This window comes from Zingiber officinale, chromosome 1B (assembly GCF_018446385.1).
Source record: "Zingiber officinale cultivar Zhangliang chromosome 1B, Zo_v1.1, whole genome shotgun sequence".
Classification (NCBI taxonomy): Eukaryota; Viridiplantae; Streptophyta; class Magnoliopsida; order Zingiberales; family Zingiberaceae; genus Zingiber; species Zingiber officinale.
In genome coordinates, this window is record NC_055986.1 from 60,197,414 (window position 1) to 60,212,885 (window position 15,472).

A 15,472-nucleotide genomic window follows, 5' to 3' on the forward strand; every position below is an offset into this window, starting at 1 on the left:
CCCAAAAAGATATAGGAAGATCTGTGTGACTCATCATAGATCATACCATATCTAATAGGGTACGATTCCTCCTTTCGATACACCATTCCACTGTGGTGTTCCAGGAGGAGTGAGTTGGGATAGAATCCCACACTCAGCTAGATAGTCACGAAACTCATGGCTAAAGTATTCACCACCTCGATCTGATCGAAGTATCTTAATACTCTTGCCTAGCTGGTTTTGTACTTCATTCTTGAATTCTTTGAACTTTTCAAAGGATTGTGACTTATGTGTCATCAGATACACATAACCATATCTACTGAAGTCATCAGTAAATGTAATGAAGTACCTATAACCACCTCTAGCAGTGACATTGAAAGGGCCACATACATCACTATGTATAAGTCCTAACAAGTAAGTTGCTCTTTCGTTGTGTCCACTAAAGGGAGTCTTGGTCATCTTGCCCAGTAGGCATGACTCTCATGTCTTATATGATTCAAAATCAAATGAGTCTAGCAAACCATCTTTATGGAGTTGGGATAAGCGATTCTCATTTATATGACCTAAGGGACAATGTCAGAGATAGACTCGGTTCATTTCATTTGACTTGAACCTTTTGGTACTTATGTTATAGATGAGGTTCTCTAAGTCTAGAATGTAGAGTCCGTTCATCAGAGGTGTACTACAATAGAACATATCTTTCAAATAAACAAAACAACATTTGTTCTTTATTATAAATGAAAAGCCTTTCTTGTCTAAACAAGAAATTGAAATGATGTTCTTTGTGAGAGCAGACACATAACAACATTCATCTAATTCTAGTACAGGCCCAGAGGGAAGAGATAGATAGTAAGTTCCTACAGCAATAGCAGCAACCCGTGCTCCATTGCCTACTCGTAGGTCCACCTCGCCCTTCGTCAATGTCCTGCTATTTCTCAGTGCCTGTACATTACACTACAAGAAAAAAGCTAATAGACAACGCTTTAAAAGCATTGTCTATGTGGCTGAAAAAGTATTGTTAAAAGTACTGTTGTTAAAAGTCTGCTCAAAGACAACGCTTTAAAAGTGTTGTTGTTTGTAGCAAAGACAACGCTTTTGCAACGCTTTAAAAGCGTTGTCATTTTTTACAAAGACAATGCATAAAAATCGTTGTCTTTGTTAAAGACAATATATAAAAAAACGTTGTCTTTATTGAAGACAACACATAAAAAGCGTTGTCTTTGTTAAAGACAGTGCATAAAAAGCGTTGTCTTTTTTAGCAAAGACAACAGTTTCACAATGCATAAAAAAGCGTTATTTTTTTAGTAAAAGATAAGAAGTTTTAAACTATTGTCTTTTAATACGAAAGACAAATAAAAGATAAATGAAAATAAATCTATTTCAATCAACAACATATTATTAAATAAACAACTAAGATCAATATAAAAATTATCATCCTTACACATCTATAACAAACATAATTACTTGCATACAAAGAAATTTTAATTAGGAAACACTCAAAACTACTCCTATCGACTACATCTTATTGCATGAACTTAAAGAATCTTGATAGATGCTACTTATCCTCTTGACTTGAATGTTCTTTACTCATTGACTTTAACCATCTTCTTGTTTAAATCCCAAAGTCTTCTTAATAGTTCTTCGTCGAAGTACTTTCCAATCACACCCTTGAAGTTTGGATGCAGTGTCACATAGCATGTAGTTGCTGCTCCTATAATCATCTATATCCGAGCTATTTAGTTAGAGTTTCTGAATATCTCCATTTACCATTCAAAATATCTGAAAAGACACTGCATGTAAAATTTCCAAAATCTCAATATTTAATGAAAGTCAACAAGAACAATTTATACATTACAGTTACAGAAAGTACATATACAATAACAGGTTATAACCACAACAATTTTTATAGATAACAATTTAAGAACTCACATCATTCTTAAAAAAAAAACTACTTATGCATCAACAAATGGTACCTTACTCTTGATAGTTGCATAACTGGTTTTTCACAGTAAACGGGGACTTAACACATACTAAACATATATAGAATAACAACAAATAGAAAAAGAAAGAAAAATGGAATTATCCCCACGCTTCACAGAAAATTCAGATTTAAAATTTAAATCCTAAATGGAAGCACCTAGAACCACAACAACAATTATAATATAAAACAGAACAATCACAGCATGATACCAACACAACAAAACTTGTGAATCAGATTCGTTGAGGCATGCACTGTTGGTGCGGGAAGCATCCGATGATCGAACCTAAGTTTTGATAATGGCAAAGGGATTTAAAGTTAAGATTCTTTGTTATCTAACATGTTGAATGAGTGTTTCAGCAAAGTCTTAGCTGCGGTTAGGCAAGGTGAAAACCCTAGGGGGTGGTAACCTAGGTCATAGGGGGTGGTAACCCTATGCGGAAAGTCTTGGTGGGTCGAGTGCTTTATGCAAAAGTCCTAGGGGGAAACCCTAGGTGGAAAGTCCTGGTGTCGCGAACTAGGTGAAAGACTAGACCAGCCGGGAAGCGGAAGTCCAGCAGAAAGTTCGGAAGCATCGAGCACCGAGCAAAAGTGCAGTCGATCTGGAGGATCGCACTGACAATAGGTAAATCTCCTGAGTGGAGTAGGTGAGGACGCGTTCCCCGTGGAGGGAACAGTAGGCGTCGGGTCGACCTAGGGTTTCCGGTTTGAAATCCGAAGTCAGACCCGAACAGTCCGGAGACTGTCAAACTTTCATATTCATACTATTATTATGTACTAACTTTGTGTTGTAGGTATTTTGGGACTAACATGTTTGCAGGTACCAAAAACACAAAGTACACCTCGGATGAACAGTGTCCGAGGCGCCTCCATGGGGCTTGGAGGCGCCTCTGGTACAAAACTGGAGCTGGCTACGAAGTACTCTGGAGGCGACTTGAATGAGTCATAAGGCGCCTTGAACCAGTTGCTTAAGGCGCCTTGAATGAGGCATAAGGCGCCTTGAAGCAGATAAGTGCGACCTGGCTCGATGTAATCCATGCGGCTGACTCGGCTAGTTTAAGGCGCCTTGGATGGGCTTTTATGCGCCTTGAGCACTGTTTAAAAGGGGGTTTCGAGCAGCACCTTTAATCAATGAATTCCAAGCGATCCCTTTGCAACTAGCTGCTAACAAGATGACCCGGAAGTGCTGCGACTTGACACCGACGACTCGGAAGTGCTGCGACTTGACACCGACGACCCGGAGCTCCGAATCTTCAGATTACTATACTGTTGTTGGTATAACTATCTTTTTCAATTGTACTTAATTGTAATATTTGTACTCTATTCAAACTTATAGTTGTTGCCCACGGAAAGCAATCAAGGATCGCGGGCCTTCGAGTAGGAGTCGTCACAGGCTCCGAACGAAGTAAATTCCTTCGTGTCTGTGTGCTTGTTCTTATTTTCCGCTACTTATTACTCTGTTAGTTTTTCGTACGATTTACGAATTCGAAAAATGAAATAGCCACGAGCGCTATTCACCCCCCCCTCTACTGCTTCTCGATCCAACAATTGGTATCAGAGCCAGACCGCTCTGAATTGGTGAAACCACCAATCAAAGTGGGGGTTACTTTTTGAAAACAAAATTAGATATCGTTTGCATTAAAAATAAAACCTTACGCCTTTCATTTTTTTTCCCTCCAAAACTGTTTTCGAAAAATTAATTTTCATCTTTTCACAATTAGTTGAGATTAACGAAATATCACATTTTGTAAAATTTGCAATAATATTTTCTATTAATTTTTTAATAATATTTTATTATTTTTTCTCAAAATTCGTGAATTCCTATTTTTATCCTTCTCTCGCACTACTAATCCAAGACCAAGTCTTGGAACAGTTTTTTTGTTTATTTCTGTGCTAGATTTTAAATGGCATTCCAAGAAGGATTTTGCACCGTCCACCCGCCAATCTTTTCCGGCGAGGACTTTGGATATTGGAAGAACCAGATGGAATACCACCTCAAGACGCAAGTCGAGATGTGGATCATTATCTAGACCGGACTCGAGCTTCCACGTGATGGCACCGGAAAACTTATCTCATGCATCAACTGGGATTCTAGCATAATGAAAAAGGTTGAAGTCGATGCCAAAGCAACCTGCATGCTACAATGCAGCCTAACCAATGAAGAACTAAACCGAATCGGCCCCTTCTCAAGTGCAAAAGAATTGTGGTAAAAATTGATCAAGCTACACGAAGGTATTTCCGATATAAACGTAAGTAAGTGTAATTTAATAGATGATTTATTTGAATTAAATGAGCAAACTGATACTACTTCGGCCGAGGAAGGTGTTGTGTTAGTTGCAGGTACGATCAAGACTAAGGAAGCTAGAAAGAAGAAGGTGTTGCAGGCGACGTGGGATGAGTCCTCCTCCAAAGATTCCGATGAAGAGCTCAAACAAACGAGCTCCCTCGCTCTACCGGCACAAGCAAATACCATCGAAACCGAGACCGAGTTCGAGTCTGAAGCCGAGAACGAGTTAGAGACCGAGTCCGAGCAAAGCCACGGATCCGCATCCATTTCCGAAGGACCCAAACCCACTGTAAGTTCTTTAATGTCCAGTATTAACCTAGATGACTCGAAAAATTTAGTTCCTTATTTGCTTAAGAAATTGGCTAAATCCAATGTTCGGGTCAAGTCGCTCCAAAAGGAGGTAACATCCCTTAAGGAAGCGACTGACTCGAGTTCTTTAACTGAGCCAGTTCAAATTGGAAGTTCAACTCAAGTCCAACAACTTGAGCAAGAAAATTCCAATTTGAAAACTCAAATTAAAGAACTCAAGGATACGTTGGAACGGTTCACCATGGGTTCCAAGAATTTAGATATGATTCTTGGAAAACAGCGAGCCGTTTACAACAAAACCGGACTTGGATTTAAAGCTAAAATAAAATACAAATCATATTTATCGCTAGTTAATAGAAATAATAGAAAAATTGTCCAAGCATGGGTACCAAAGTCCAACTTGGTTAATCAAGTTGGACCTGGTCACTATTGGGTCCCCAAGGATCAGATCCATTTCCTTGATAGACCACATCGAGGCTATGATCCAGGGGGAGCCAATAGAAAAACCATCTCAATAAATAGATAAAATTGATTAATGCTTGTTTATTGCACATACATGCTTAGACTAGGATAGCTTAAGGATCTAGGCATAATTTACACTTGCTAGTTAAATCTAGGAGTTTCAAAAAGAAAATTAAATATATATTTTCCTTGAACAGTTCTGTCTAGGAAGGGGTGGATGATCCCATACCCAAGAAGGCCTAGAGCCTCGCCCTGACCTGGGAACCAATCATTGAAATGTGTATTTAATCGACTAATTGAAAAACCTAAGTTTAACTCAAATGTAAATTAATACTTAGACATAATCTAAATCAAAGATTAACCATCTTACAAAACTATTTAAGATTCCCTGATTGATAATTTAGGATCGGGTGAGATGGATCTAGGTTGAACTTAGTTTAATTCAACTGAAACTAATTCGAATTAAACTTAAATAAGTAACTTAACTAATTAATCAAAATAATTTATTTAATCAAATAAATTAAACGAAATATTCGATTTATCTTTTAATAAAAAAATTATTGAATTTTATTTAAAAAATCATTTAAAACTTAATTTTAAAATTATTTGAAAAATCTTTTAAAAATCATTTTAAAACATAATTTCAAAATTACTTGAAAAATCTTTAAAAAATCATTTTAAAAATATTTTAAAACATAATTTCAAAATTACTTGAAAAATCTTTAAAAAATCATTTTAAAAATATTTTAAAACTTAATTTCAAAATTACTTGAAAAATCTTTAAAAAATCATTTTAAAAATATTTTAAAACTTAATTTCAAAATTACTTGAAAAATCTTTTAAAAATCATTTTAAAAATCTTTAAAAACTTAATTTCAAAATTATTTGAAAAATCTTTTAAAAATCATTTTAAAACATAATTTCAAAATTATTTTAAAAATTATTTCAAAATACTTTGAAAAATATTTGAAAAACTTAATATTTGAAAAACCTATTTAAAAATCTTTTAAAAATTATTTTAAAATCCTTTTAAAAAATCTTTTAAAAATCCTTTTAAAAAATCTTTTAATAATCCTTCTAAAAATTATTTCAAAATCCTTTGAAAAATATTTTAAAAATCCTTTTAAAAATTCTTTTAAAAATTATTTCAAAATTCTTTTAAAAATATTTTAAAAACTTAATATTTGAAAAACCTATTTAAAAATCGTTTTAAAAATTATTTTAAAAATTACTTCAAAATCTTTTAAAAACCCTTTTAAAACTTATTTCAAAATCCTTTTAAAAATGCTTTTAAAAATTCTTTTAAAAATTATTTCAAAATCCTTTTAAAAATCCTTTTAAAAATTATTTCAAAATCCTTTTAAAATTTCTTTTAAAATCCTTTTAAAAAATTATTTTAATAATTATTTCAAAATCCTTTAAAAAATCCTTTCAAAATTATTTGAAAAATCTATTTAAAAATCCTTTTAAAAATCCTTTTAAAAATTATTATAAAAATCTTTTCAAAATCCTTTTAAAAATTCTTTTAAAAATCTTTTTAAAAATTATTTTAAAAATTCTTTCAAAATCGTTTTAAAATTTATTTTAAAAATTATTTCAAAATCCTTTTAAAAATTCTTTTAAAAATCCTTTTAAAAAATTATTTTAAAAATTATTTCAAAATCCTTATAAAAATCCTTTGAAAATTATTTGAAAAACCTATTTAAAAATCCTTTTAAAAAATTCTTTTAAAAATTATTTCAAAATCCTTTTAAAAATTCTTTAATAAATTCTTGGAAAAATATTTGAAAAACTTAATTAAAAATCCTTTAAAAATTATTTGAAAAACCTATTTATAAATTATTTTAAAAATTATTTCAAAATCCTTTGAAAAATATTTGAAAAACTTATTTAAAAATCATTTGAAAAATATTTGAAAAACCTATTTAAAAATCCTTTTAAAAATTATTTCAAAATCCTTTGAAAAATATTTGAAAAACTTATTTAAAAATCCTTTAAAAATTATTTGAAAAATATGTAAAAATCCTTTTAAAAATTATTTCAAAATCCTTTGAAAATTATTTGAAAAATTTATTTAAAAATCCTTTAAAATTATTTGAAAAATATTTAAAAATCCTTTTAAAAATTATTTAAAAATCCTTTTAAAAATTATTTCAAAATCCTTTGAAAAATATTTGAAAAACTTATTTAAAAATCCTTTAAAAATTATTTGACAAACCTATTTAAAAATCCTTTGAAAAATATTTAAAAATCCTTTGAAAAATATTTGAAAAACTTATTTAAAAATACTTTGAAAATCATTTGAAAAAATTACTTTAAAAATGCTTTGAAAATTTATTACAAAATCATTTATAAATTATATTTTGAAAATCAATTTCTAAATCAATTTCAAAATGAATTTCAGAATGTTTGAAAATTCTTTTACAGTCATTTGAAAACTCTGTTCAAAAAGGAAAAAATTACACTTAAGTTTTAAATATTTAGAACAAATTCATTTAAAAAGTTAAGTATTTATCAAAGTATCTTTAGAGCCCTATATTATTTTTATCTACTTGGTATCTAAGTGTTTACTTAACCCTCTATTCTGAAAAGTGCAGTTTTTACAAAAACAAACTAAGGCCTATACAAACTACTATCTTGTGTATTTTGATATATGGCAAAGGGGGAGAGTATAAGGAAATTCAAAGAATTAAAGAAAATTTAAAGAAATTCAAATTTTAAAAGGTGAACTTTTATTAAGGGGGAGTCTTTATATTTAAGTTTCTCACTAAGGGGGAGCTCTGCACTTAATTTAGCTCTGCACTTAACTATCATTATGCTTGTATTTTCATGCTTATCTTTTTATGGCATTATTTTCTTAACTTTGAATTTTTGTTGCCATAATAAAAAAGGGGGAGATTGTTGGCGCGGGAAGCATCCGACGATCGAACCTAAGTTTTGATAATGGCAAAGAGATTTAAAGTTAAGATTCTTTGTTATCTAACATGTTGAATGAGTGTTTCAGGAAAGTCCTAGTTGCGGTTAGGCAAGGTGAAAACCCTAAGGGCGGTAACCCTAGGTCATAGGGGGTGGTAACCCTATGCGGAAAGTCTTGGTGGGTCGAGTGCTTCATGCAAAAGTCCTAGGAGGGGAACCCTAGGTGGAAAGTCCTGGTGTCGCGAACCAGTTGAAAGACTGGACCAGCCGGGAAGCGGAAGTCCAGCAGAAAGTCTGGAAGCATCGAGCAGCGAGCAAAAGTCCAGTCGATCTGGAGGATCGCACTGGCAACAGGTAAATCTCCTGAGTGGAGTAGGTGAGGACGCGTTCCCCGTGGAGGGAACAGTAGGCGTCGGGTCGACCTAGGGTTTCCGGTTTGAAATCCGAAGTCAGACCCGGACAGTCTAGAGACTGTCAAACTTTCATATTCATACTATTATTGTGTATTAACTTTGTGTTGTAGGTATTTTGGGACTAACATGTATGCAGGTACCAAAAACACAAAGTACACCTCAGATGAACAGTGTCCGAGTCGCCTCCATGGGGCTTGGAGGCGCCTCGGGTGCAAAGCTGGAGCTGGCTGCGAAGCACTCTAGAGGCGCCTTGAATGAGTCATAAGGCGCCTTGAACCAGTTGCTTAAGGCGCCTTGAATGAGGCATAAGGCGCCTTGAAACAGATAAGTGCGACCTGGCTCGATGTAATCCATGCGGCTGACTCGACTAGTTTAAGGCGCCCTGGATGGGCTTTAAGGCGCCTTGAGCACTGTTTAAAAGGGGGTTTCGAGTAGCACCTTTAATCAACGAATTCCAAGTGATCCTTTTGTAACTAGCTGCTAACAAGACGATCCAGAAGTGCTGCGACTCGACACCGATGACCCGGAGCTTCGAATCTTCAGATTACTATACTGTTATCGGTATAACTGTCTTTTTCAATTGTACTTAATTGTAATATTTGTACTCTATTCGAACTTATAGTTGTTGCCCATGGAAAGCGATCAAGGATCGCGGGCCTTCGAGTAGGAGTCGTCACAGACTCTGAACGAAGTAAATTCCTTCATGTCTGTGTGCTTGTTCTTATTTTCCGCTACTTATTACTCTGTTAGTTTTTCGTACGATTTACGAATTAAAAAAATGAAATAGCCACGAGCGCTATTCACCCCCTCTAGCGCTTCTCGATCCAACATGCACTACTTCCACAATCTAAAGAAAACAATAGAACCAACTTAACTAGCATACAAACAATTCTCAGATTTAAATTGTCTCAAAACAATCAATGTTGACTTTGCAAATTTTAAATAGTTTATTTCAAATAATTTGAAATAAGCAAGATAATATTACTATTGATCGCAGTGAATCTCTCTCAATAATTTCAACTTCTTCAATAATATGTCTCATAAATTGCATCACATAATAACTGGTGAGAAAGATCAAATTATTTATAACTGGTTATGAAGACTTACGTGATTGAAAATTCTGTTGAAGTTGCCAGATTCCTTGAAGAGTTGTTCAAAGCGAGGCTTACAATACAAAACACCTTCCATTAAAGAAACAAAAGATGAAGAGTAGAAAAACTCTTCTAATGTTAAATCATTATTTATGCAATTACCAACCGCTTTCTACAAAAATGATTGAAATTTTTCATAACGTGATTTAACTTATTCAACTGATAGTGGTTAATTATCATACCTAGCAATATTCCATCAGAATTAAGAAAGTTGAAATCCAATAGAGCCAAAATATTATAGCCTCCCATCATCATCATCACCTCAACGTTGAAGTGGTTGCAGATGATCCTATCGAGCTACAATTTCTTATTAGTAGCATAAACTAGAAATAGGTTATGAGGAACAACACTTCTTTTGTCATTGGAGTTCTAAATTAAGCAAGGATACATAACTTGCATTGATTTAATTGCCAATGGTTGAGAATCATACGTAGCAAAAATGTACCAGAACTAATATTGCTCTCACTTGAATAGGAATATTGCTCACTATATGCTATCAAGCAATGAATCATTCTAGATTTACTCAATCTTGATATATATTTTGTTGAGGATACTACCTAAAGCAATTTAGTGCTACTAAGTTTCCAACACAAAGAAAGACTGTAGACAAAATTGTATTTTTTTTAACAATAAATTTATAGAGTCAACTATTGGATTGCATAACATGAGTGACAAGATACGAAGATAAAATTTCTACTTTTATCATGATCCAAAAATAGAATATTTATTTACTCTACAGAACTAGCTCGAATATCAAATCTACAACATTGATCATTTACTAGGAATCTCGACGTTCCAAGTTATTTGGAATGCATCAGACGAACACATCTTACTTAAACTCGCTACTTCCAATGAAAAGAGATGATTACAAACAAAGTAAAGTTCAAATAACAACATAAAATTCCAAAAGGGAGAACACAGATAGAGGCGAACGACGATACCGTGAGGGTTCCTTTGCAGTTATTGCACTTGAAACAGGACTTATGGAAAACGATTTCGTCCGTAGTGAGTTGATCCATGAGGTAGACAGGTAACTCCATTTTACCAACACAAGTTATTTGCCTCGCATAACTCAATGTGATGGAGTGACCAAAAATTCAAATAGAAAAGAAAAGAAATTGACATATCCAAATGAATGATCTTTCCAGCAACAAAATTGGGCAGCTATGTTCCAATGTTTAAGTTGGCATCAAAAAGATGAAGATCACCTCAGATTTTTAAGCCGCGGAGGCTAGGTCATAGGCATCGTGGAGGAGTAGCAGAGGAAGCTAGGTCATTGGCGGCATGAAGGAGTGGCGGAGGAGGCAAGGTCCCGGTCGGTGTGGAGATGTGGTGGAGGTGGCTAGGTGCGAGCGATGGGTTTTGGAGGCTAGGTTTTTCATGGAGATGAGTTTTGGCGGAGATGAGTTTTCATGGAGATGAGTTTGGGGAGGAGCTAGGGTTTCGGCGGTGGGTTAGGCAGAGGAGGGCTTCGTGTGGGTTTGAGGGAGGAGGAGGGTTTTGTGGGCACTTGTAAAAAATCACGCATTGGTCTACATATGTATACTAAAAAAAATTATGTAATAGACAACACTTAAACACAACGCTTTTTAAAAAACATTATCTTTGATATAAAAAAATACCAATAGACAACACATATTTAAAAATGCGTTGTCTTTAATAAGAAATAAAAAATAAAGACAACAGTTTTTACTAAAAGCGTTGTAAAAAGAAAAAAGACAATGTTTTTTTTTAAAAAGCGTTGTCTTTTAAGTGTTGTGTAATCCCAATTTTCTTGTAGTGTTAGTACAAATGTGAGAAGCACATCCGGTATCTAATACCCACGATGAAGAAATAGAGTGATTGACTTCTATAACATATATACCTGAAGTAGAAATCTCATTTCTCTTCTTCTTAAGATCTTCCAGGTATCCTTTGCAGTTCCTCTTTCAGTGCCCGGTCTGACCGCAGTGGAAGCAGTTAGCATCCTTGGCAACCCCTCCTTTAGGTTTCATTACCTTGTCTTTACCCTTGGCTTGGGACTTTCCCTTACTTTAGGCTTGCCCTTGCCTTTATGCTTTTGCACCATCAAAATGGAGTTGGGCTTTACCTTCTTAAGGTTGAGCTTAGCAGTTCGCAACATGCTTAGCAGCTCAGGCAGTGACTTATCAATTTTTTTCATGTTGTAATTTATGACAAATTGACTGTAACTTTCTGGCAAGTATTGCAAGATCAAGTCAGTAGTCAGTTCTTGGTCAAGTGAGAATCCCAACCTCTGTAGGTTCTCTATGTACCCAATCATCTTGAGTACATATGGACCTACGGGAGTCCCATCTTGCATCTTGCACAGAAATAGTGCCTTAGAGATCTCGAATCTCTCGTGCCTTGCTTGTCCTTGAAATAGTTGACGAAGATGTTCAACCATATCATAAGCAGTCATCAACTTGTGTTGCTTCCGAAGCTCAGAGTTCATGGTTGCGAGCATGAGGCATGACACATCTAATGCATTATCTTGATGCTTCTTATAAGCATCTCGGTCGGCTCGCGTGGCAGTGGCAGGAGGTGCCTCCGGAATGGGCTGCTCCAGGACGTACAGTTTTCTTTCTTGTGTGAGAATGATTCTCATATTCCTGTACCAGTCCAGGAAATTAACTCCATTGAGCTTGTCCTTGTCAAGGACAGAATGTAGAGAGAAAATGTTCGTGTTCGTCGACATGGCAATCTACAACATAAATAAAGCAGAAAGTAAATATCATATTCCACTTATCATTTAATTAGGCCTTTAACTAAATGATGCTCCCACTGAATTATAGGGATTTTGTAGAATCAAGTCATGGATGTGGTCAAACCACACTACTAGATTCATACTAATTAGCTATAATTCTCGTGGGACAAGATCCACATCATACTACGCCTTGAGTTAGCTTTGGCTAAATCGCCCAAGACTTAATATGATCGGTAGATAACTAATTATCAATTACATCTCTATGCAACTCTTGTTTATAAGAACAAGATAAATGTGATCTTTATCCTATCTTCCCAACCGTTGGAAAATGCCTATAGTTTTACCCGATCCGATTGAGTTAACTAGTCATACTCAATCTAATTGAGTTTATTCTCACCCAAGCTTTGATAGGTGGGACCAAGATTGTCCCTCCGCACCCTACCAAGATAATATGCGTTGCTCTGCTTTGGCAGATTCAACAACAATAAATGATCGAGGTAGTGATGGGTATCAAAACTTGGTAGGTATTTCGAGTTGATTTGATTAAGATGTAATCTAATCATGAATGTGTATCATATACACATTAAGGCACTAATTACCCTATATTTGCATGCATCACACACACACACACACACACACACACATATATATATATACTGATTAATTAATTTGTGATGAGGTCATGACCCTACTACGATCTTCTCAAGTCAATGAAAAGATCGTACGGTCAACCTAGGGTTAACGACTTCTTCAAGCGTCTTCTTTTGACTGCCATGTGTTGACAACACCCTTTTCGTAACTCCTTCTTGAGTGGACCTTCCACCGCTTCATTTTGTACATTACAAATATGAAACTCGAGTTACATTTGAGTCTAAAATCTATTTACAATAGGAACATAAAAAGGGAGGCACGACGCGCATGTCGCGTATCATATACAACACGCACAATACTAAAATGGCGTGCAGGCCATATTATGAATTACAACACAATTTTAACCAATCACATTGGGGTTTTTGGGTCATGACCATCACAATATCATACATAATTCTAAATTATGTATTTTTATGTAAATTTCTATAATTTTACTATAGTTTTATCAATTTTATGAGTCACAACTCCTCGGCGATCCCGTTTAGTCATTTTCGGGCGCGATCGCGAGACAATGCCCCTTGTAGGGTTAGGGGCAGCGCCCCTTCTCACAAAATGAATATCGCGAGTGTCCCAAACTGATCTAATAGTGCCTTAAGTCGCTGTCCCAAACAAATAATTTTGTTTGGGCGAGACCTTGCCGTTTTGGAAAGTTTTTCTCGGTATTTGAAGCCTACAAGTGTCCAAGCACTTGTTGCTTCGCCTCTACAAGAAAAATACTCACAAAATCCATAAAAGTAGAAAAATTATAGAAACTTACATATATGAAACCTTTTTGTAATAACAAATACAAACATGTACAAGCTTGGCACGTGGCTCTGATACCACTGTTAGAACTTTCGAGCCGCAAAAACCGCTTTTTTGCGTTGCGGAAACCTCGAAGCTAGCCACGGATCCATGCGAAGATAAATAAAAATATTCATGTACATGTTTGTCTACACTAGATCTACCTTAGATCTACATGAAAAGGAAGTTTTACCCTTGTCGCAATGCCCTTCGCTTATCCCGCTCATCCAAATGGTTGTCGGATCTCGTAGAGTGTCAAATGTACACTCCTCTACACGTATCCACATGGACAAAATGTGGAGAGAACCACTTAGAGTGTGCTAGCACTCTTGAGAGGTCTCGGCAATGGAGGAGAAGGAGAGAAAGCAAGAGAGGAAGAAGAAGAAGCCTTGAGTAAGCACACACTTATTCTCCATTACTATGGTCGACCACTTAATAGAGGTTTTATACCTCCATGTAATACCAAGAGTCATGGCTCTTGGTCTTCCTTATGAGGTGGCACACAATGATGTAGCCTTGATGATGTGGAACATCATCATTGGCCGACCCATGTCAAGTCACAATGAGGTGGCATTTAGTCAAGTCAAACTTGACTCTTCATCTTCCCTCTCAAGTCAAGTCAAACTTGACCTCTTATCTTCCATGATTGATCAAATCTACCCTTTGATTTAAATCAATTTAATTTAATGATTCTCTATTCATTGGTTTAAATTGACTCAATGAATCATAATCTAAATTAGACTCATTCAACACATGAATCAAATTGAGTCCAACTCAATTAGTCTAATTGGATTACTCTTAATCCAATTTGGTTCATCACATAAACCTAATCCTCTTGGTCCATTATATGAACCTAATCTCTATCTAACTTCCCTTTGTGTGTGACCCTATAGGTTCTTGTAACGTTGGCAATGCTCCTAAACCCATTTAGAAACATAAGCAATGAGCGGTATCTAGCAACACATCATTACTACCCAAGTTACAAGAATGTTGAGATCCAACATCACCATTGTGACTACTAATTGTAACTTTCACAATATTTGACAATGTCCTTCTATCCTTGATATCTAAATTGATCAATTGAGGCACAGACCGTGTCATCCTCTAATCAATCTATGTCTTGAACTCCAAGTAGACTCACTCTAATCAAATGAGCTCAATATCTCATATTGACTTATTTGGGCATGACCATGCACTTAGTGGTCTCACTCTATCAAGAATTATGATATCACTCCAGTCATATAGGAGGGATAGATCCCTTCTACATCACTCACATCCTTCCGCATAATTTGTTACATATCTAGTAGTCACCTTTATAGTCCACCCATTTACGAGTGACGTTTGGCGAAGCCAAAGTATGTAACTCCTTATTTAGGGAATCATGGTGACTTCAGGTCGAAGGACTGATAGTCATACTAATAGTCACATGAGAAAGTATATGACACTCATATAATCATCCATGATACTTTCTCATGGCGGGTCATTCAGTATATATTCTCCAATGCATACCCATGTGTCAACTTGATATCTAATATCCATGACTTGTGAGATCAAGTCATCGAGTTGACCTACATGCTAGTCTCATCGCATTAACATTATCCCTGAATGTTAATACTTGACTAGGAATGATTAAGAGTAGTGTTCTCTATATCATCTCATTATCAATTCAACTAATCGATTGATATAGATAAGAACCTTCTACTCAAGGACGCTATTATACTCAGTTATTTGACACCAATACAAGTAATTATAATAACCATAAAGAAATACCTTTGTATATAGGAATATGATACATCGAGTCCATACAACAATCATCACATGATCGGCTCTAGGGCTCTT

General features: G+C 35.1%; 1 protein-coding gene across 2 annotated transcripts; it reads right to left on the minus strand.

Moving 5' to 3' along the window:
* Window positions 1-1,701: 1,701 nt before the first annotated feature.
* On the minus strand, window positions 1,702-10,722 carry LOC121968830 (LIM domain-containing protein PLIM2c-like). 2 transcript variants are annotated; one of them, XM_042518983.1, is made up of 4 exons: window positions 10,437-10,722; window positions 9,678-9,792; window positions 9,452-9,525; window positions 1,723-1,758 (listed from the first exon to the last, which is right to left on the minus strand). In XM_042518983.1, exons 1-4 carry the CDS (start codon window positions 10,533-10,535, stop codon window positions 1,750-1,752), a joined length of 297 nt encoding a protein of 98 aa, XP_042374917.1. In that variant the 5' UTR covers window positions 10,536-10,722; the 3' UTR covers window positions 1,723-1,749. The 2 variants fall into 2 exon arrangements, with proteins under 2 accessions (XP_042374926.1, XP_042374917.1); XM_042518992.1 differs by lacking the exon at window positions 9,452-9,525 and having other exon boundaries at window positions 1,702-1,758; window positions 10,437-10,721.
* Between the last annotated feature and the right edge of the window lie 4,750 nt (window positions 10,723-15,472).